The 24591-nt window shown below is 36.9% G+C and overlaps 1 protein-coding gene across 10 annotated transcripts in view; it reads right to left on the reverse strand.

The window, feature by feature from the left end:
• The window catches only part of BBS9 (Bardet-Biedl syndrome 9), a 730525-nt gene that overhangs the window by 268637 nt on the left and 437297 nt on the right, over positions 1–24591 (reverse strand). For 8 of the 10 annotated variants that reach the window (XM_021079336.1, XM_021079333.1, XM_021079330.1 and 5 more), the window contains 4 exons: positions 18626–18736; positions 18257–18420; positions 17281–17475; positions 10479–10546 (listed from right to left, as the gene is read on the reverse strand). In XM_021079336.1, the coding sequence (XP_020934995.1) occupies positions 18389–18420; positions 18626–18736 (143 nt within the window). In that variant the 3' untranslated portion in view covers positions 10479–10546; positions 17281–17475; positions 18257–18388. Of the gene's footprint in view, positions 1–10478; positions 10547–17280; positions 17476–17992; positions 18421–18625; positions 18737–24591 lie in introns of those variants that run through there. The other 2 variants (XM_021079334.1, XM_021079337.1) reach the window with 2 other exon arrangements.

Consider the following 24591-nt stretch of genomic DNA (forward strand, 5'->3'; position numbering starts at 1 on the left):
TTTCTTTTAATTCTTTCAGTTTTTGCTTCATGTGTTTTGAAGTTCTGATATTAGGTGTATACACTCTTAGGATTGTTATGTCTTCTTAATGCATTGTCCTTTATTACTATTATTAAATATTCCTCTTTACCTTTGATAATATTATTTATATTTAAGTTTACTTCATCTAACATTAATATAGTCACTCCAGCTTATATATGATTAATGTTTGCATAGTATATCTTTTTCTTCCTTGTACTCTTAACCTGTGTTTTTATATTAAAATTTCATATCTTGTATTTCGTTAGATCTTTTTTTTTATCCAGTATGAAAACAGTCACACAGAATATAATCAGTGTGGCTGGGTATAAGTCTACTATGATGCTAATTTTTTAAACTGTATTTTATTTTATTTTTAAATTTTTCTTTTCCTGTCTTTTGGCTTGGTTGAGTACTGCTTAGTATTCTATGTCCCATGTTGCCTTCAATATCTATTTTTTTTCAATGCTTGCTTTGGGGTTATAGTGTAGATCTTAAACATATCACAGCCTACCTTCAAATATATCACTTTGTGATTACTGTAAGAAGTTTTCAACAGTACACCTTCAATTCTCTTTCTATTCTTGGCATATATTGTATACTTTATTTCTGCATATGTAATAAATAACAAAATATGTTATTATTTTTTGCCAAAAACATCCAATTTTATTTTATATGAAAAAATGAAGAAAAAGTTTTATATATTTATGTGCATGTTTACTATTTCTGGCACTCTTTATTCCATTGTGTAGATCTGATTTTTTATCTGGAATCATTTTCCTTCAGCCTAAAGAACTTTTTAAAATATTTATTGTAATGCTAGTCTGCTGTTTGAACTCTCTAAGTTTGTTGGTCTGAAAATGTTTTTATCTTAATTTTGTTTTTGAGGGATACTTTCACTATATATAGAATCTCAGTTGATACGTTTTTTCTTTCAACACATTAAAGGTGATATTCAGTTGTCTTCTGGCTTATATTGCTTCTAGTGAGAAGTCATCTATTCTCTTATCTTTGTTTCTACATATGAAATGTCTTTTTCACTGGCTGCTTTTAAGATTTCCTCTTTATCACTGGTTTTCAGCAAATTGGTTGACTTGGTATGATCTTCTATATATTCTTCTTGATATTCATCGGGCTTCCTATATTTGTAAACTTATATTTAAGCTTACAGTTTTCATCAAAATTGTTTCTTCAAAAAAAATTTTTTTTTTGTCTTTTTGCCATTTCTTGGGCTGCTCCTGCAGCATATGGAGGTTCCCAGGCTAGGGGTCTAATTGGAGCTATAGCCACTGGCCTATGCCAGAGCCACAGCAACGCGGAATCCAAGCTGCATCTGCAACCTACACCACAGCTCACACAATGCCGGATCCTTAACCCACTGAACAAGGGCAGGGACCAAACCCACAACCTCATGGTTCCTAGTTGGATTCGTTAACCATTGAGCCACGACGGGAACCCCCTGTTTCTTCAAAAATTTTTTCTCACTCCCCACCCTCCAACCAACAACTTCTTTAAGGGGCTCAAATTATACATGTATTTTAAGCCCCTGACATTTTCACACAGGTCATGAAGGCTCTCTTTATTTAATTTTCAGACTTCTTTCTCTCTGAGCTTTGGTTTGAAGAGTATCTATTGCTAGATCTTCAAGTTCATTAATCTTTTCTTTTGCAGTGTCAATTTTCAATTAAGCCTACCATTGTATTTCTAGTCCATACATTGCATTTTTCTCTAAAAGGTCTATTTTTTAAAAAAATATCTTCCCTTTCTCTCCTCACTTGACTTATTAGGGGCCATTGATAACAGATATAAACACCATCCCAAATCATAGGAAGATGCTTTCTAAAATCAATTTAGAAATTCCAATAGTAGTTGTGTAGTGGAAACTGAGGAGCCACCTTATGAATGTAAAAATGGAGCCTGACCTCTGTATCAGTAGTGGTACAGTGCCAATGTAAATAATAAAATGAAAAAAAATCCAGAAAGTCACTAGGCATTATAGATAAAACACAGGCTTTAGAGTCAGATAGACCTGAATTTCTACCGTTAATTCTGCCACTTATGTAATCCTGTGTGAATCCTTAAAAGTTTCCTCATTTGGATAATAGAAATAATCACTTCTTAATATGGCTCTTAAGAAGATTAAGTGCTATAGTGTGAATACAATTCAGTGCCTAGCACAGCAGTGGGACTCTATAGAGGCTCATTCTCATTACTTTATTATTATTTATAAACCTTTCTCAACTCCAGAAAGAATTTTCATTCTTCTTGTCTTACACCTAAACCATCTGTCTAGATTTTAAGCCCACATAGAAGAGGACCCCTGCTACTATATTTTGTGCTGCTTCAGATGATAATCAAACTTTTAAAAATGACAAAAAATACAAAGTCATTTTTCCCTCATAGACTAGTTAGTTGGACACTTACTTTGCATGGATTGCTAGTAAAACCTCCTCTCAGTAAGCAGGCACCCCAATTGTTGGTGTCAATGAGGTCTAGTAAACACATCTGTCAGGAGTGCTGGTTAAGGACTACAACTACGATAAACCACATTAAAACAAGACCATTTCTGTTTACAAGGTTTTAACAGTTGAAAGAAAACTTACACCATACCAGATGTGTCTTCAGTTGGGTCCTTGTTGAGCTAGATTCTTCTATAACCAGGATGACCGCATATCTCCTTTTGCCTAGAACTGTTCCCATTTATTCCTGTGTCCCAGAATAATTATTAATAGTGCCCCCTTTCATTCCCAAAAGTGTCTGGCTAATTAATTACGTGGTCACTCTATCTATAATAATACTTTAACAACTATATTCTGTAACTCATTTGGTAGATGCCATAAATACTACTGTGCTGTTGTTACCCTTAAAGCTGACCATGGGTTAAGACCTATATTAACATCTGGAATGTGAGAAATACCACCTGGTGAAGCAAATTACTTTTATTCCAAACTCATTGTGAATTTAGGGAAAACACATTGCAAGTTAATTAGAAAATGAAAGAGGAGAAAAATATCTTAGCATTACTGCCAAATAGAATGTTTACAGGGTAAGGAGATACAGACGGGTTTGTTAGATCAGAAAATTAATATTTGTAAAACTTTCTTCCCATGATTAATTCCTGGCTTCAAATGTGGCTACCATTTGGTACTTCCCAAAGGTTGAAGGTGGAGGTGGGTGAGTGATAGCTGATGGATGGAGAAATAATCAAAATCTAAACAGAGAGGGATAGGTATATATAATTTAAATATATATTCAATATAATATTACCTATAATTTTACATTTTAAGAAAAAAATATCCATTATTTTCTTAAGCTAAGGAAAATAAAATATAATCAAAACTACTATTGGCAAGGCAAAGAGATTTGCAAATTGAAGCTCATCTCTCAAGGGTTGAAATTTTATCAGAATCTTGAGGGAGGTGAAGTACATGAGGTTTTTTGTTTTCAACTTTTTTATGGTGACATAAATTATTTTTAAAAAGAATGTATGAAACCTACAAATTTAAGGTTTTTTTAAAAAATAATAAAATAAATAAGATCTGCCACTAACCAGTTTAGGAAATAAACAGGTCTTCTGATATCCCTCCCCAGTAGTATTTTCTCCCTCTTCCACCTTCAAAGGGTAACCTTAATCCTAAAACTGTTGATCTCTGCCTTACAGTTTGTAACCAAGGTATATATCCCCAAACAAAATGTTGCTATGAGTTGCCTGATTTTTGAAATTTTTATAAAGAGAATCATAATGTATGCATTCTATAATGTGCTTCTGTTGCTCAAAAAAATAATAGTTTTTGAGATTCATCCACATTAACTCAGCTGGCTCTAAATAACTTTTTATTATTGTATTCATCTTAAGAATATATTAAAATTAGCCAACTCTACTGTTGATGAATATTTGGATAGTTTGGACATTTTTTGTTTATGAATAATGCTTCTGTGAGCATTCTTAAAAATTACTCTTGAGCATGAATGCAAAAATTTCTCTGGGGTACACATCTTGGAATGTAATTCCTGGTTACATATTATGTGCATGTGCAGCTTGGTTAAGAAATGCCAAACTCTTGGCCAAAGTTACTGAGCCAACTGATATTTCTCCTTCCAACAGATGCGGATGCTTATTGTTACATATCTTTTCCAAAATTATTCTTCATAGACTTTTTCATTTTTTCCTATCTAGTGGATGCAAAATCATATTGTGGTTTTAATTTGCATTTCCTTGATGAGACTGTGGTTTTAAAATTTCATTTTTAGTGTATTGTTTATCTTCTGTGAGATGTCCATTCATGCTTTTGCTTTTATTTCTATTAAGAAGTCTTTTATCAATTTGTAGGAGGGTCCTTATACACTCTGGATACTAATATTTCACTGGTTATATGCATTGGAAATATTTTCTCTCACTTTGTGAGATGATTTTCACTTTATGGTGTCTTTTGATGATTTGTGAATTCTTAATTTTAAGACAGTCCAATTTAACAACTGTTTTTTTTTTTGTTTGTTTTTGTTTTTGTTTTTTTCCTGCTTTTTAGGACCGCACCCACAGCATATAGAAATTCCGAGGCTAGGGATCAAATTGGAAGTACAGCTGCCAGTCTATGCCACAGTCACAGCAACTCGGGATCTGAGCCATGTCCGCAACCTACACCACAGCTCACGGCTACGCAAGGTCCTTTAACCTAGTGAGCAAACCCACATCCTCATGGATACTAGTTGGATTCCTTTCCACTGCGCCACAATAGGAACTCCCACCACAGTTTCTTTTATGACTATGACTTTTTAAATTAAGAAATCCTGGGATCATAAAGACATTTTTTGACATGTTTTTCTAAAATATTTCTAGTTTTCCCTTTCACATTTTAGTATTTAACCAACTGAAATTGATTTTCCTGTACAGTGACATGTAAGTAATACTTCAATACTTTCATTTTCCCCCCAGTACAGTTATATAATTGAAGAGTCCACTCTTTACCTCTGTTATGTAATAATATCTCTGTCATATTTGGATATTTCTGTTTGGGGGCACACTATATTTTGTTACACTGGCCTATTACTATATTCCTGCATTAACTGCATACTGCCTCAAACCTTTATGATTAGATTTGATACTTGGTAAAGCAAGTTCTTCAGTACTGATTGTTTTAGAGTCTTTACTCTTTCATGTAAATTTTAGAATTAGTTTGTCAAGGTCCTTGAAAAGCCCTGTTGGGAATTCCTTTTATTGGAATAGTATTAAAATCTATGAATTTTTATTACTTTGAGTTTTCTTATTCAAGAACGTGTTCTCTTCCTCCACTAATTTAAGTTTTATTAATTTCTACATAAAAGGCTTACATATCTTTTGAGAGATTTTTCCCCAGGTACCTTATATTTTTATTACTATTTTAATTGTTATTTTTATTGTTAACATTTCATTTCCTAACTTCCAATTGATATTGCAGAGACACAGAATTCATTTTTCCAAACTGGTTTGGTGCCAAGCAAACTTGCTAGTTCTTAACAATTAAAATAGTTTACTTGTAATTGATATGTAATTTGGGTGGGGTACTTTCTATATAGACAATCACAATATCTGCAAATAATAATAGTTTTGTACCTTCCTTTCCACAATCCATATCCCTTTTAGATATTTTCTTTTTCTACTGCTGACTGGTACCTCCTGTAAGAAATGGAATAGGAGTGGTTTCTCTTGGCAGTGATGTCAAATTAGGAGGTCCCAACCCTCATCCCTCATAGAAACAACATTTTAACAACTACTCATAAATGAAAATAGCTCTAAGAGAGCTCCAGAGTGTGATTAAGAAGCTGCAGAACCCAGTGGAGCACAACTGAGGACGGCTGCAGAGAAAACTGTAGGAAGCATTTTACCTGCATCACCTCATCTCCCAAAGAGGGGGTGGGAGAAAAAGAGAGCAGGCGCACCCCAGCAGCTTTTGCCACTAAAGACCCAACAGCCACAGCCACCACCATAGACACCCACGGACTTTGCTATCCAGGACCCCTGTAGTCTTTTCATGGCTTGATAGTTCATTTCTTTTTAGCACTGAATACTATTCCATTATCTAGATGTATCACAGTATATTTATCCATTAACCTACTGAAGGACATATTGCTGTGTATTGGCAATTATGAATAAAGTTGCTATAAATATTCATATGCAAGTTTTTACGTGGACATAGTTTTCAGCTCACTTGGGTAAATACTAAGGAGCATGACTGCTGAGATATATGGTAGGAGTAAGTCTAAATTTGTAAAAACAAACTTCCAAATTGTCTTCCAAAGTGTCTGTTCTAGTCTGCATTCCCACTAGCAATGAATGATTGTTCCTATTGCTCCAACATCCTCACCAGCAGTTGGTGGTGTCAGTATTGTGGATTTTGGCCATTCTAAAAGGAGGGTTATGGTATCTCATTGTTTGAACTTGCAATTCCCTAATGACACATGCTGTTGAGCACATTTTTACATGCTTACTTGCCATTTATGTATTTTCTTTGGTCAAGTATCTGTATTGCCCATTTTGTTTTATTTTTATTTTTTTTTAGGGCCACATTCGTGGCACATGGAAATTCCCAGGCTAGGGGTCAAATCATAGCTGCAGCTGCCAGTCTATGTCATAGCCACAGCAACGCTGGATCCAAGCCACATCTGTGACCTACACCACAGCTCACAGCAATGCTGGATCCTTAACCCACTAAGCGAGGCCAGGGATCGAACTCGCAACCTCATGGTTCCTAGTCGGATTCACTTCCGCTGCACCAGGACGGGAACTCCCTTTCATTCTCTTTATAGTATCTTTCACACAGCAGAAGCTTTCAGTTTTAATAAAGTCCTGCTTATCCGTTATTTTTTCATGGCTCATATCTTTAGTTCTATGTTTAAAAAGCCATTGCCATACATAAGTTACCTAGATTTTCTCCTATATTATCTTTGAGGAATAGTTTTGTATTTCCCCTTTAGATCTATGGTCCTTTTCTTTTTGGCTGAGTCTACAGCATGTGGAAACTTTCCAGGTCACGGACTGAACCCAAGCCACAGCAATGACAATGCCAGATCCATAACCACTAGGTCACCAGGAACATCTGTGGTCCATTTTGAGTTTTTTTTTTTTTTTTTTTTTAATTTTTAGGGGCACACTTGTGGCCTATGGACATTCCTGGAGGAGTCAAATTGAAGCTGAGCTGCCGGCCTTTGCTAGAGCCATAGCAACACCAGATCTGAGCCATATCTGCAACCTGTGCCACAGCTTGCAGCAATGCCAGATCCTTAATCCACTGAGCAAGGTCAGGGATCAAACCTGCATCCTCATGGATACTAGTCAGCCCCTTAACCCACTGAGCCACAATGGGAACTCCCCATTTTGAGTTAATTTTTGTGAGGTATAATGTCAGTGTCTAGATTCATTTTTTTTTTCATGTGTATGTCTAGTGGATCCAGCACCACACACTGTGCAACCAGAGACAAGGGAGAGATGATATGAGTCAATGCCGCTGGAGGAGTCAATCATATACACAAAAATGACAAGAGGGACTCAAAAATCAAGGACAAAGGCAACCAAATCGGGGGAGGTGATGAAATTGGAGGCCAGCCTGAGAAAAAGTACATCAGTGTTACTGGGTGGAAAAGGAGGACTTGATCCAGATGGTACTGGCTTTAGAAGTAGAGAATGTGAAGTGTGTGTGTGTGTGTGTGTGTGTGTGTGGAACATGTTTTGGGAAAACTTGAAAATAAATCCCAACTTCATCCCTTTCCACCCCATATGTGATTAAAATCTGAGGAATGTTTAATGTTTTCTTTCAGAATCACTTGTTAATTGCTTTTTTTTTTTCATTTCTGTGAGCTGCTGAGTGTGAAAAATGAGGATTACACACCATCTTTTTCTCCAAGCAATGAGTAACTACTTAATCTTATCCCAAAGGACTTAATAGAATAAAAGCTTCAGTTTCCTTGCTTATGATTAGATACCTAAAGAGATTTCCTAATTTTCAACCTCAAATAAATAAGACAGCAGTTAGATGCCATATGATCTAGCAATCCCATTCCTGGGCATATATCTGGACAAAACTATAATTCAAAAAGATATAAACACCCCTATGTTCACAGCAACACTATTTACAACAGCCAAGAAATGGAAACAACCTAAATGTTCATTTTCAGGTGAATGGATAAAGAGGATGTGGTACATATGTGTGTGTGTGTGTGTGTGTGTGTGTGTGTGTATAATGAATAGTACTCATCCATAAAAATGAAATAATGTCATTTGCAGTAACATGGATGGACCTAGAGATTCTCATACTAAGTGAAGTAAATCAGAAAGAGAAAGACAAATACCACATGATATCCCGTATATGTGGAATCTAAAATATGACACAGATGAACTTACCTACAAAACAGAAACAGACTCACAGACATAGAGAAAAGACTTCTTGTTGCCAGCGGGTGGGAGGGGGGGGACTGGGATGGATTAGGAGTTTGGGATTAACAGATGCAAATTATTATACATAGAATGGATAAAAAACAAAGTCCTACTGAATAGCACAGGGAACTATATTCCATATCTTGTAACAAACCATAATGGGAAAAACATATATACGTATGTGTAACTGAATGGCATTGCTGTACAGTAGAAACTAATGTAACATTGTAAATCAATGATACTTCAATAAAATAAATTTAAAAACATAAAAATCAATAAGACAACAATTCACTTAAATGCAGGAAGATAACATTAAAGGATTCAGTCCCTCTTGTAGACCAAACACTTCACTAAATGGCAAGTGCCTGGAGTCCAGGCTTAATTAGTGTCCTGTTCTAAACGGGAAGATAATGTTTCAGTTTTTTGTTTACCTAAAAGGATTTGGTACCAACTGTTCCCCATATTCAGATGATCTTAATGTTCTTGCAATGTCTGGCACATAGAAATGAGAGTTCACAGGTGACACCATGAACTTCTCTCTCTGGAACTGGCGCCAGATGGAACAAGTACCAATTACTGCAGCCAGTTAAAAAGAATTTAAGTTAATAGCACTTTAAACCTCTTCATTCTCACAAATCTCATGATCCTGGAGCAACGAAGGGGCTGTGGCCTTCTTAAATTTGAAAGCGAGTTGGGGATATATTTATGTGGCTTGCAGTCAACTATGAATATCGCTAAGTTCTCACTAGCTGTTTTGCTGGAGGAATGGATTCCAGGAATTCCACTACTGCCCATTGCTTCTCCTCACCAAGTGTCATGAGAGGAAGGTCCGGAGCCAAAGGCTGTAGCACTAGAGAAGCATTTCCATGGTGTCTGGTACCAAAAGTATATGTGTGGTCGAGATAAAACCCAGTTTAAAATGTACAAAATCTGATGTTCTGAATACCAAACATTTAAAAGTGTAAGAAGAAGATTCCAGTTTCACAGATTCCAAGTCAAAGTGGAAGGAAGCTCTTGCCTATCAGGAATATTTCCTAATTCAGAGTACTCAATTACAAACCCATCATCCAATAACATTCTTAGTCATATAACTCCTACATAAAATCAGAAAAACCTATTCTTCTATCAACAAGAAAACCATAACCAAAACACTTGAAAGTCATACCAAAATTAGTTCATTAAAATTTGATACATTTCAAATTTAAGTAATAAATAGACTCCTGTAGGGTTTAATAATCCAGCTAATGAAGAAGAGAGAAATATATGAAGACACTGGAAAAATACTTAAATATCCTCCTGCTTTCATATTATATGGTGATGGTGATGAAGATAACTTAAATGAGGACGCTGACAACAAATTGGCTAATGAGAGTTGTCAATTCCAGGGCTATTTAAAATTTGTTGCACAGCAATAAAATTTGAAGTGCTCTGAAGTTTTACACTGCAGGTATGAAAAATGATAAAAGTTTCTCCAAATATGACAACAATCCTAAAAACTTACACATTACTAATAATAAGTCGTAAAGCAAAAACTCTTGCAAACTATTAATAACTTTTTCAAAGAGTTTGATCAATAATGCCAGAGGAAAGCTGAACTATTTTTCAATTCATTCTATAGAAACTGAAATTATAAAGTCAGTGATAATGAAATCAACCGTAATGGAAAAAATAAAAATAATTTAAAAAATCATTGGTAATGGAAGAGGTAGATAGAGAATTGAGTTAGCAGCCGAAAATATGCAGAAGTATTAAAAAGCTGTATCAAGCAGTCACTAATATAAATACGTTATTTTTTGTGGATTTTGTGATATTTATGGCAATTGTCAGCTTTTTACAAATGAGTAATATGTTGGCATTCTTTTTTGACTCTAAAAGAACATATACTTTTGTACCTAATGTTGTACTAATTTTTAAAATTCTTTGTCTTTAGAAGTGCTCCAAAATTATATAAGCTTCAAATGCTCACAACACCTGAATTCTGCATTCCAATCAATGGCACCTAAGCACTCATGGAAAAAAATGTCATGAGCTATAAAATTTTGAAGAATCATACCTCTCTCTTTAAAGCCAAATTTAAGTAAATATAGCTGGAGAGTCATATCGGCCTCTTCTTAGGACAATCTGCAAAAATAAATTAGGAATGATAAGATTGCAGCCAGTATTCTAAATCATTGATTTCTCCATTTTTCTACAACTTGTTGACTTCTTTTAGGAGGTTAGTTGATTTATTGATATAACAAATATCTACTAAACAGTAAAAAGAATCTGAGAACTATTATGTCCAAGGAGTTTGTAAATCTATTCTAGAAGGAAAGGAAAATCCGACTTGAGAAATGCAACAAGTGAGAGAGCTCGCTTGAGAGGCAGGGAGTTGAGGATTTCTCAAGGGAAACATGACAGCCAGCAAAGGTGATTAGGCAGGTGGGAGGTGCCAAAATTGGTTTCCTCACCCCCACCCCATTACAGAAATGATTCCAGGGGCTTACAAGGTCCTGTCAAAACAACACAGAATACATTTAAAAGTGGAGCAAAATAAAAAGACAAAAAGGAGGAGAATGTAATAGGGAGCCATAAAATGGGATCAAAAACTAATCCATAACGCCCTCCCACTCATTCCAAGAGGGCCTCAAACGTGGCTCTTGATGCCCAGGTGAGGAGACAATTTAGGGTGAATATAATTAAAATAAATTATGGTGAACCTAAGAATTAGGAGTTTCGTTAATTTCTTTTCCATATCAGCCACAGCAGAGACCCTCTGCCCCAGAGATTAAGCACTAGGGGACAAGATCACTCTAAGAGGCATCTTATTTTAATTAGGCCTTGGCAGTTGTGCTGTACTGTAAGTTATACCTTTTGAAGTCCAAATCAACAAAACTCTTAACACATGTGATAGCTACATAGCCTTCATAATTTAGCTACAAAAATAGAAAAATAACACCAGCTAATTCAATGCTGCCTACACAGAAAGGCTAGAGAAAGGGCAGCATCTGATACAATCTAAATAGCCCTATGTTGCTCTTTCAGAAACCTCTTAATATTGTTTTCATATTTAATTGACACATTTGCTTTTTTGCATCAGAAGACGTTAGGGATATAAAGAGAAACCATAGTTTTCAATATAATTCTATATTCATACTACTGCCATAAATTATAATACTCATGTTATTTTGATGAAAATACATTATACTCTGGACCTTTCAGAATTACTAGAGCTCACTGTCCGAGAAGATAGTCTCTAAAACTCATGCTGTTAATATATCAAATGCTAAGCAGTAGGAGTATATTACTAATTATTGTTTATATCACTAAAATCGATATATTCTAAGATGGGTCTGTCTTATTACAGGAGCAATACACATTCTTTAAAAGACACTGAAAATACAGATTGGCAAAAGGAAGAGAATAAAATATCCTAATGTGTAGCCAAGGCTGAAAACCACCAGTTTGGGGGTCTTTCTCCCACCAACCCTCCCCTCATGGGCTCCACGACTATTGTGGACACACCATTAATCTCTGAACAGAAGGCCATGGACGACACCTGTTGGCACAAAAGAAGACACTAGTGCTGTGGCAGATGAGCCCTGACCATCCGATGTTTATATAATGCTTTTTAAGGGGTTAAACACTCCTCACATAAATTTCGATTTGATTCTTTCACTTGTCTTTACCCAAAGTTTAGGTAATAGGGAATCATGCACATTGTGACCCACACTATCAGCTAGTCAGAGGCAGAGATTTTAAAAAACACACAGGTGTCTTGGCGTAGCCACTTTTAGACTGGAAAATAAATGTTTTAATTAATGGAATTATAGGAAAGACATTCATAACACAATGTGATGTTCTTCAACTTGAGAGAATCCCTGCAGCTCCAGGGTTACCCTTCTGGGGAAATACCAAGCTAGTCAGAGGCTGGAGAACCAAAAAGCTTAGAGAACTGGGGGACTGAGGTACAGATTTAATCACTGACTCACCTCTCTTGTCTCTGTACATGCAGATATAAGTGTCCAAGCTGTGTTCACACGGGATGGGGACATGTCTAGCTATGCCTGGAGGGCATGGTGTGAGGGTGGAGGGAGCAAGGCTGTTTACAAGAATGCCAAGGAACCTTTTGAGGAATGTCAATCAATCGGATGATGTTAGGATTAAAGGAGAGGCCGTGGTGGGGAGGGGCAAGGATCTGAGGGGGAGGATTCTGAGAGCTGTGTGTGGGGCGTCCATCCCTTGGGTCTCTACAGGGTGAAGGAAGGAACTGGGTGATTTCTTTCCTTCCTCCTAGGAGGCATTTCACATGAAACTCTGGGAGATATGAAAGCAGATGAGAACATAGCTCTATGGCTCCCAAGACTCAGTGCACCAGCACGGAGGATATGATTGAAGCTTGTTGTGAAGAACACAAGAGCCTGAGAGTGATCTTGGCCTGGCACAGAGAAGAAGCAAGAGAGGACACTAGACAGACCTCCCAGGCTGGACACCAAAGGCAGAACTACAAAGAAAGGGGTTAATAGATTTGGTTACATAACATTTAGAAAATTTCTATTAAAAAAAAACAACCCATAAACAAAATCAAAAGACAAGTGAAAAACTGAGAACAATGTTTATATCATACTCAACCAACCAAAGATTAACATCATTTCTATATAAAAGGCTATTATAAATCAATAAGGAGATAATTATCACAACTAAAAAGAAAAAAAAAAAAAAAGGAATTCACCAAAGGAGAAATATAAATAGCAAATAAGTATATTTTTAACGTGTGCAACCACACTAGAAGTCAAAAAAATGTAGCTACCCTGACCAAAACACTCCAGTTTTAAAATGTACATCTCACCAGTAATCTATACATTCGCGTGTGTATTTGGGCTTTTGGAATCAGCCTGGATTAAAATCCCAGTTCTGCAACATACTAACTTTTGGATATTAGATAAATTATTTAGCCTCTAAATCCTCAGTATTCTCATTTGTAAGACAGAAATAACATTCCACGCATCACAGTAATGTCATGAGGAATGAATAAAATCATGCATATATACTTAGCACATAGTAAGAATTTAATAAATGTTTGGTATTTTATTAGTACCTATCCTGATATGCTGGGTAATAATGAAACTATTAGGCTAATCAGAAACCTGGATCACCTTCCTTCTTCCAGCTTTGTGAATTACTCCAGGATTATGTACACATGTAGACACACACACACACAAAAGAGAAAACGGACAATCATTAGTAAAGACGGAAATACTGGTGCCAAAATAATGGGAACAGTTAAGAATTATTCAAGTCCTGAGTTTTAAAAAAATCACTCTAAAAGATAACATAATTCTTGGCTCCATTATCTTTCTGTATAAAACTTAAATTCAGGAGATTCTTTAACAACAGGTACTTTTAAGTCACTAATCAAATTTTTTATCATTTTAGGACTTATATTTTAAATTCAATAATGTTTAAAAGGTTAATAAAGGATGAATCTAGAGAATATAATGCTTAGTGAAATAAGTCGGAGAAAAATGAATACTATATGATATCACTTATACGCGGAATCTTAAAAAATAATACAAATCTATATGCAAAACAGAAATAGACACAGACATAAAAAACAAACTTACAATTACCAAAGGGGAGGAGTGAACAAATTAGGAATATGGGATTAATTACTACTACACATAAAATAAATAAGCAACAAGGATTTACTATATAGCACAGGAAATTATACCCAATATCTTATAATAACCTTTAGTAGAATTAATATGCAAAAAAAACAAATCACCATGCTATATACCTGAAACTAATAAAATATGACAAATTAAAACTACAATTTAAAAAAAGTTTAATTAATAACTTCCTTCCTTTTGGCAGCTAAAAAAATGCAAATAATAATAAATTAGATATATTTTAAAATATTTATGTGTAGGTTATAGGCATATAGAGTTCTATATTACAATGATTCAAATAAAATAAAATAATTTGGTCAAGCAATTTAGCCAGCAGACTTAAGATACTGATAATGATTTCCAGAAAAACATTCTATAAACATAAAAGTTCTCAATATAACATTTCATTGTAGCAATAAAAGTCACCTTAAACTCCCAAATCAGAGAAAGGTAGCTTTTGCGTTTACACTGGTAGTTGCCCCCTCATGGAATAGGGCAATTGTGGAAAACAAAAATAAAAGGAAAACAATGGAGGAGAGATTTGAAAGAGAAAAGAAATCACTGTCCCCATGCATATTTAAAGTAAACTTTACAGAGAGAATGGGAGAGAGGATTAAGATGGCGGAATAGAAGGACTGGAGCTCAACTTCTCTCCTAAAAACAACAAAATTAACAACTAAAAGCTGAGCGATACCCACCCGAATGGACAGGAAACCTTAAAAAAGATACCCTACTCCAGAAGAAAAAGAGGAGGCCACATCAAGAGGTAGGAGGGGTGATTTCGTGATATAAACAACCCCATACCTCCAGGGTGAGAAGCTCTCTGGTTCACAGAGAGAGACTCACCTACCGGAGTGAGAGTTCTGAGCCCTACATAAAACCCTCATGTGTGGGGATCCGGCACTGGGAGAAAGAGCCCCTGGAGCATCTGGCATTGAAGGCCAGTGGGGCTTGTGCACAGGAGCTCCACAGGACTGGGGGAAACAGAGACCCCATTCCTAAAAGGCATACATGGACTTTCACGTGCACTGGATCCCAGGGCAGAGCAAGGTCTCCATAGGAATCTGGGTCAAACCTGACTGCAGTTCTTGGAGGACATCCTGGGAAAACAGGGGTGAATGTGGCTTGTTGTGAGGGAGGGACATTGAAGGCAAAACACTTGGGAATATTCAGCAGCTGCCTTTCTCTGGAGGTGGCCATTTTGGGAAAATCTGGCCCCACCCATCAGTCAGCCTGAGAAGCCCCAGAGCAAACAACAATCCAGGTGGGATCACAGCCCCACCCCTCACTAAACAGGCCACCTAAAGACCCCTCAGGTGCACAACTGCCTCTAATCCCATCCAGAGACTAAGCCCCACCCAACAGAGGGATTAGAATCATCTCCACCTACCAGTGGGCAGGCATCAGCCCCTCCCATCAGGAAGCCTACAGCAAGCTCCCATACAGACTTCAGCCACAAGGGGGGCACACACCAGAAGTAAGAGAGGTTACAACCCTATTATCTGTAAAAAGGTCACCACACCAAAAACCTATAAAAATGAAAAGACAGAGAACTATAACTCAGATGAAGGAGAAAGGAAAAACCCCAGAAAATCAGCTAAGCAATGAGGAGATTCTTAGCCTCCAGGAAAAATATTTTAGATTGTTGACACTGAAGATGATGCAAGACATTGGAAATAAACTGGAGGCAAAGATGGATAACTTACAGGAAACACTGAGCAAAGAGATACAAGATATAAAACTTAAACAAGAAGAGATGCAAAATACAATAACTGAAATAAAAAATTCACTGGAGGAAGCTAACAACAGAATACAGGAGGCAGAAGAACGGATAAGCGAGGTGGATGACAGATTAGTGGAAATTGTGGATGTGAAACAGAAAAGAGAAAAAAGATTGAAAACAAATGAAGAGAGTCTTAGAGAACTCTGGAACAATGTGAAACACAACAACATCCGCATCACAGAAGGAGAAGAGAGAGAGAAGGAGACAGAAAAAATATTCCAAGAGATAATAGCCGAAAACTTCCCTAACATGGGAAAGGAACTACTCACTCAAATCCATCAAGCACAACGAGTACCATATAAAATAAACCCAAGGAGGAATACACTGAGACACATATTAATCAAACTAACCAAAATTAAAGACAAAGAGAAAATCTTGAAAGCAGCTAGGGAAAAGAAACAAGTAACATACAAGGGAACCCCAATAAAGTTATAGGCAGATTTTTCAGCAGAAACTCTGCAGGCCAGAAGGGAGTGGCATGATATACTTACCGTGATGAAAGGAAAAAACCTCCAACCAAGAATACTCTACCCAGCAAGGCTCTCATTCAGATTTGAAGAAGAAATCAAAACCTTCACAGATAAGCAAAAGCTGAGAGAATTCAGCAATACTAAACCAGCCTTACAACAAATACTAAAGGAACTTCTCTAGGCAGAAAAGACAGCAACAGGAAACAAAAATTCCACAAATGACAGGCTCACCAGTAAAGGTATATATACAGTAAAGATATGAAACCATCCATGCACGATTATACCACCAAAATCAGAAATCATGAGAAGAGGTGGGTACAAATGCAGGACACTGGAGATGAACTTGCAATTATGAGAACAACAACTTAAAACAATCTCGTATACATAGAGACTCTTATATCAAAACTTCAGAATAACTGCAAACCAAAAATCTACAATTGATACACAAGCAAGGACTCTCTGAAGAATAAATATATCTCATAGTAAATAAGTGCATAATCCACCATGAAGGGGGTCATTTGACATCATTCTTGGAATGCTGAAGTCTTCTTAGAACTGATTCTGATTTCCTCTCCATCAAGGAATTTACGACAATTATAATTAAATAACGCAACTGTACAATATAAAAAAAAAGTAAACTTTACAAATCAAATAATATGTTTCAGATTTATATCATAGGAAATGAAAGGAGAGAATCAAAAGTTAAAGAGGCAGGGAGAGGAAAACAGATCAAAGCTGGTGAACATAGAAACAAGAGAAAAAGAAACTGAGTTAAAGAAAGGCAGGACACTACGAACAGGACACGAGTCCAAAAAAGACAGAAGGGAAGGAGAACAGAGATGATCTGATGGACACATGCACTCCATGGAAAAAAACATGGGAGCCAAATATCAAAAAAAGAGAGACATAACTCAGAAACACTTTTTTAAAGAAGTAATATACTTCTCTTCTAACCTTTCTTCAATGAAGTGGTTAAAGATGATCAGAAGTGGTGTGTTGCATCTTTAGGCATACACAGAGCCATGACATCTTTGACTGGTCCCCACACGCTGGGTGACATTAACCTAATGGTTGATTCTGGCCCAAAGGCTAGAAGTTGTCCACTGCCATACTTGACAATGAAAACTATTACATCTTCTGCTGCATTTCCTAAAAAAAGAAGCTAGAAATAATAAATAATACAGCCTCTGAATTTTTTTTGACATTTCATATAGAAAAACCATGAGCCAATTTCTCCTTTGTACTGATTAAGGCATTCCAAAACTGGCACAGACATATTTTTGTTTAAATAAATCACTCTTACAAATGTAATTTTAACCTGAAATTAGCAAAATCTCTTTTATTTCTCTCATATAAAAATCTTACATTTTAATTATAATAAAGCTTGGACCATTTTATAACCTGAATTTTTAAAAGGTATCAGCCATTGGGGTAATAAAAAGAGGATGTTAATGTACTAGCTTCCTTGTAAATATTTTAACATTTTCACACAATGCTAGAAAACTCATCTTTTCCCACTTTAAGCCTAACAGTTTCTTTTATTTATAAAACAACCACATTCAAGTCTTACCAAGGAGTAGCAAAGTTTTTAATTCTGTTCAACTTCTTCCCTTTGAATAGAGAAATCAACTATATAACCTTCTGATTATAAATCAAATCCAAGATATTGTTTGACAATGAGATGCTTTATTAAACTTGATACATTTACTATATAAGAACTCTGTGAAAAAATTGGGGTATCAAATAGGATTTAGGTCTTTGTATTATAAAGGCTGTCCCCAGAAGATGTTATCTCACTATATCCTGTGGCTGAAAGCATACAGATGACCAAAGAGCAGCAACATCCTTTCCTGGTAAGACAAGTTCAACTGACTTGCCCATAGTATTGCAAATCCTCCTAAAAATAAAAAGTCCCGATTCCCATTTCTACCTAGTGTCATCTTGTGGCAGGTGAGCTGGGTGAAGCACCTGGGCCAGCCTTTCGTCTGTGCTTGGCATGAGGTCCATACAGGTTCAGCCTCGGGAAGGCCATCTTCCCCTCAACCAGACAACTCTACTTTGACTATTCTGAGACTCCTTGGAGGGGTGAAACTTCTGGAAAAATGAAAAAGATTGAGAGAAAAGGTCTGAATATTGAAAGGAATGCACAAATGCTCAAATTCGGCTGCACGAGTGCTTAGGGGAAGTATAAGAAGTTAGAAAACAAGCAGTGTCATGAAATGCTTTCTGGTGTGACAAAAACCGAGCAGAGTGTCGCTGTTCCTGATATATCCTTTGTGAAGGCCACTCATTCTCTTACCAGGCATGGGTGTCTCCATGATGAGGTGTTTGTGGTTCGTAAACAGTTCAGTGGAGTCTTGTTCTATTGATCTTTCCTCTAGGTCTGATTCTGGGATCGTAGCACAGCCACCTAGTTGAAAAATATGAACAATATTTTAAACAATGCGTAGAAAAACCTGCCTCTCCCTACGGCAACCACAGCTTAAGACTGTACCAATCATAAAGATAATAAATGATGTGACAACAATCTTCAGAACCAGACCAAAAAGGAAAATCTTAAATATATCTCTTTTGGTGAAAATACTAGAAATGAGGTATTGCCCTCAAAGACATACTGATGATCACTTAATAAAAGGAACAATGCTGTTGTCTTCAAATTTATTCTTTTTAAAGTCAGAAAGGACCAAATCTACAGCATATGTGATATCCACACTATAACAGTACTATAATGGTACCTCAGTGGGAATTTCCTTTAATACCAGAGCATCAGAAACTCTTTCTATATATAAAGCACATCTACTGTGAGGGAAAGAAGTCTTCTTTGAACATCAAGGAAGGCTGCTAATGTTCTGAGATGGTGACTGTGGTGGTATTTCTAGAACTTTACTGGTGTTTCTCTGGAATTTGATTCTACCCCTAAATCCCAACACCTCACAGCACAGAAACAAACACAATTCAACAACAATGCCATGAACTGCATTATGGAAGTTTTCAATTCCAAGTCAATGCCAAGGTGACTTCACAATTCAACAACAATGCCATGACTGCATTATGGAAGTTTTCAATTCCAAGTCAATGCCAAGGTGACTTGAGGATGAGCTGGCACCACTGCACTTTTGAAATACTGGATGTAAGTCATTTGATTTTATCCACCAAAATCTTGTATGGAAAACTCATGTTAGAATTTCCTGACTACATCTGCAACTTGATTTGACTAACTTGCCATCATTTTCTGGAAATGTACTAACATGCTGTATACTGTACATATTTTTTTCCAAAGCCATTCTTCTTATAAATGAAGTGTGATTTTTATTTCTTTTTCTGAGGCTTCTCACACACTGAGTCCAAAGGCCTTCCATATTTGAGTTTGGCTTTATGCATGAGGGGACTTATGAAGCGAGGGTATCAGTAGCACTGATGTGCAAACTACATCACTCAAATGAGAGGGAAGTGGCAAGATCCCAGGTCTAAAGGAAAATACACCTTACCATCCATCCCTCTGCATCAACTCTGAAAAAGAAATCGATGTTGAGGGAAACTTGAGAGACAAGGATTTCCACACTCATAAAATAAGAATTAGAAGCAGCCTCAGAGGTTCCCCAAACAGGAAATGTTAGAATTATCCATCAATACAGTGGAACTTGCCCAGCTATATCTAAAAAGGGCTAAGGCCCCATCCAGAAGGAGAACCAGGCTTATTTTTAATGTTTTTCCAAAGCCTGTAGATCATGGTAACCATAACTATCGTTATTATGTACTTTCTAAGTGCTGAAAATTCTGCCCATATTAACTCAGTTCCTACAAACCACACATTGAAAGAGATAATATTATTATTCTCATTTTACCATCATTTCCTGGAAATGTGCCAAATTTCCTACAAATGGTATACATTGTACTTATTTTTTTTTTTTTCCAAAGCTATTCCTCTTGTTAATTCTTTGCCAAGGTCACACAGATCCTAAGGAGGAAGACAGAACTCACACTCAAACCTGACAACTCTCGAAGCCTACCTTATCTAACCATTTACTCCACAACTCCCAGTTGCTGCCATCAGCCAAAGCTATACCATGGCTGCAGGTCTCAAGTGTCAGCAGGTCTTACCTCACCCGATGACGTAGCAGGTGTGGCTGCCAGGAGCCCTGCTTAGAGTATCATGAGACCAGGGGCAGGCTCAGAGGTGCTGGGACTTTGGACTTCTCCTCCTGGACCCTCCTCCCAGAAAAAAGGAACAGGGTATGTGGAGGTGGGGATTAATGACAGGGAAAAACAGAAAAAAAGAGAGTGCTCCCTGCTGAACAATTCCTGATCCCAAAAAAAAAGCCAGAGAATGGCTTGCTTTCTCATTCTAGATTCATAAATAAGAATCTATGGGAGAAAGCAGGGTGAGGACAGGAAAGCTGTATTCATGCAGCTACTTTTGCAAACCAGGAAGCTTCAGGAATGGGAAGAAGTGTCCCCAGCCAACAGATGGGAGAAAATGCAGTGATCAGTTAGCACTAGTGCCAAGGTGGAGAGAGGCGTCTCCACTGATTAATCAGGGTCTACTTTTCATCCCTGCTGACTCAATATTGGAACAAGTCAGAAGCGTGAAGGTTGAAAAGCACTAGTTCTTCGATGATATGGGCACAAAAGGAAAAGTCAGTCAGACCATCATATAGAAAATCTTACCTAAAAGTCTGAACAAAAAGGAGATTACCCTATGCTTATAAAGTTAATTCACCTCTAGGATTTTTTTTAATGGATTCCAAGCTATCCTCAACTTTTTTTTCCTGCATCCCAAAGCAAGTTATAAAATAGCTGAACTTCCTCCTCACCAGGTGGAATATATTTTATCAACAAGGGAATTGCACTTCAGGAATTTCTACCCACTGTCAGAAAAACAAACAAAACAACAATTAAAAAAAAAAAAAAAAAAAAAGCTCGGGCCCCCTCTGCAGTTTGCTACTGGAGCATGACCTATAAAAATTATAGACTTCAAAGGTCAAGATAGGAGAACAAGCAAAAACAAATGTGACCGTCATCTAGAATATCAGAGATTAAAATCAGAATGCAAAGTAAATTGATATGCTGGTAAACATGTAACCAGCCGGCTTTAAAGGAAAAAAAGCAAAGTCCTAATATGGCGTGTTTGCCTGTTTCCTTGCTGCAAATACTCCTACCATAGCCAGTTTTAAGCAACGAATGTGACATCACCGAGTGTGGAGGTTGGCAGAGATGTAGAGGAGCACACTGTTAGATCACACATTCACCACACAGGCTCTATAGACAAAAATAATCTCCGCAGCATAGACAAGAGTAAAACATAGTAAAATAACCAGTGGAGCGTTTTGAGGTATATTATCTTTGTTCTTAATACAATTTACTTGGCTATAAGTTTACATAATTTTAATTCTTTTTTTTTTTTTCATTTTATGGCTGTACCTTTGGCATATGGAAGTTCCTGGGCCAGGGGTCAAATTGGAGCTGCAACTGCAACCTACACCAAAGCCATGGCCAAACCAGATCCAAGCTGCATCTGTGACCTGTGCTGCAGCTTCCAGCAATGCCAGATACTTAACCCACTGAGCGAGGGCCAGGGATCAAATCCACATCCTCATAGAGACTGTCGGGTTCTTAACACGCTGACCTAATAACACGCTGACTCCCCATAATTTAGTTTTTATTAATGACTGAATTTATTAACTGGCTCATAGAATTCCTAAAAATTCAACAAGTGGTTCTCACCAGTCAAGCCAGTGTGAGCCAGCTCCAGCACTGAAAGTGGGCTTGTTTGTAAAGAGTTTAACACTATGTTTTGAAGCCTCAATTCAAACTGTGGCTCAGCATTTACAAGCCAAGTGACCTTCCTGAGCAAACTATTTCACTTTAAAGAGCCTCAGTTTTCTTACCTATAAACAGAGACTATATATACCAGCCCTGCTTTATAAGGGAGAAATGGATGAGTGTATGTAAGTGCTTGACATACTGAAAAACACATTAAGCTGTGACTATTTATTCTCAGGTCAAAGTTAGGAACACTGACAGAAGAGTAGAGTGAACAGCCCAAGACATAAGTCCGTAAAGGTGGGAGTCTGAAGGGGGAGGGTTCACACGGCTGATACCACCCAGGAGGCCAAAAGACACAGGGCTGCAGCAAAAAAGAAAGTGCCCAGAAACCTTAAAAATGTGGCCACCTTTGAAGCTGACTACTCTATTGACTCATAGTACTTGATCTGCTGATTCTATTTGATATATATTTAATTCTACCCCAGATGAGTTCTGGTGGCCCAGCTTACCGGTCTATCTACCTTGTAACTCAAGTAGCCTAAAGGAGGGCTTGGCCAGATAGTACACATTTTTAAAACTCTGCAGGCCATTTGGTCTTTTGTGCAACTACTGAGTTTTGCCACTGTCTGGCAAAAGCAGCCCCAAACAAAATGTAAATGTGGATGAGTATTAGCTGTGTTTCAATAAAACTTGATTAAAACAGGCAGTAGGCTAGATCTGTCCCATTTTGTATAAGCTTTTTGTCAAGCCCTGGCCTAATCCAAGGCTCACAGAAAGCTCCTCTTCATATAGCATCTGAATTCTAAAGGTTCCTAGAGGCATTTAACACTGCCAGGTTATTTAATAGTATTACTATAATAATAATAATGAGGAGGAGGGGGAGAAGTAACAGTAGCAGTTCTTTAAAAGAATATTGTTTCCCTAACTACTATAAATGGTCTTTTTGTTGAAAAAAAAAAACCAAAAAACAAAAAAAAAAACAGACCTTAATTTTTAGAACAGTTTTAGATGTACAAAAAATTTTAGCAGAGAGTACAGAGAATTCCCATGTATCCTCCACACAGTTTCTCCTATTGCTAATGTCTTGCACTGGTTTGGTACATTTGTTATGATCAATGAACTGATATTTATCGATCATTATTAGTTAAAACCTATAGTCCATTCAAATTTCCTTAGTTTTTACCTAACTTCTTTTTTCTGTCTTGGGATCCTATCCAGAGTGCCCCATGACATCAGTAGTCACGTCTTTGGCTCTTCTTGGTGGTGACAGTTTCTCAGACCTTCTTTACCTATGATGGCCTTGAAGTTTTAAGGAGTATTGGTCAGGCATATTGCAGAATGCCCTTCTGCCAGAATTTCTTTAGTGTTTTTCTCATAATTAGGTTGGGGAAAATTTTTAAAGATGATTTCTTTTCATAAATTCTTAGAGTTTCCCATATTTTAGGACTGTCTCCAGGTGTTCATTTTTTCCCCCTCAAAAGTGAAAGCCAAGTGGGCAGTGAATCGGGGAAGTCACTGAAGGGGAAGGAGGCCAAGAGCATGGTTCAACTTAGACTGGGAAGTTCTCAAGAGTGGGTCAGGCTGGGTCCCAGCTGTCGGACCCAGGCAGGTTACCAGTAGCCCCGTCTGTAAAAAGAGGGTCTTAATGAGGTCTATTGTGAGGATTGCATGACACCGTGTATACTGAACACAGTGCTCCACACGAAGGACACTCTACCATCCCCGTCTTCTTTGAATTTTCTTGGTGTAGATGCACTTTCCACACCATTTCTGTGTAATCAAAGAACTTTAGATTTTAGTGAAACCACCTTCATTTAGGAGACACCAAAACAGAGGCTAGAGTGTAGCAGATGCCCATATATGCCAGAGCTAGTTTCTGATTTTCCTGCTTCCTGAACTATTAGAGCTTACTCAAGAATACCTCTTTTTCCAGATTTGCTTGAATTGGCTGTTCTGACTAGTATTTCCTTTCAATGATAGGGAAAACCCAAAAGGTTGGCAAGTTTTCTTTGGGTATATTTTAGGACTTTGTAGATTTATATTTTTGCAACAGAGACCTTTACAATCAACTGAGTGTACAGGTGCAAATGTTCCATTCCTTTAGGGAGGAGAAAAATCTTTTCTTCTTTTTTCTTCATATATTTAAAAGGAATCAAACAAGGAGACACTGAGAATCACAAATGATCACAAATGCTCTGACTTGCCAGCCAAAGAATCTTCTGTTCACATGCCTGAACTGCCACTAAGAATTAAAAACAGTAGAAACCTCAAAAATATACACCAGTGACATTTTTCTTTTAATCAAGATTTACTTGATGGATAAAGTATTTTTTGAGGTTAACATTCAGATTCCATTTCAAAGATTTATAATTCATGTGAGGTGTGGGGAATGGGTGATTTGAAAATATTTCACTCCCTTAAATATGAAGAGCTTCCCTAAGAGACTATGAGTAGTCAAAAATTCTGTGTAAACGTATTCACTTGAAAAAGTTTTATTTT

Source organism: Sus scrofa, chromosome 18, assembly GCF_000003025.6.
Source record: "Sus scrofa isolate TJ Tabasco breed Duroc chromosome 18, Sscrofa11.1, whole genome shotgun sequence".
In the NCBI taxonomy this organism is placed as follows: Eukaryota; Metazoa; Chordata; class Mammalia; order Artiodactyla; family Suidae; genus Sus; species Sus scrofa.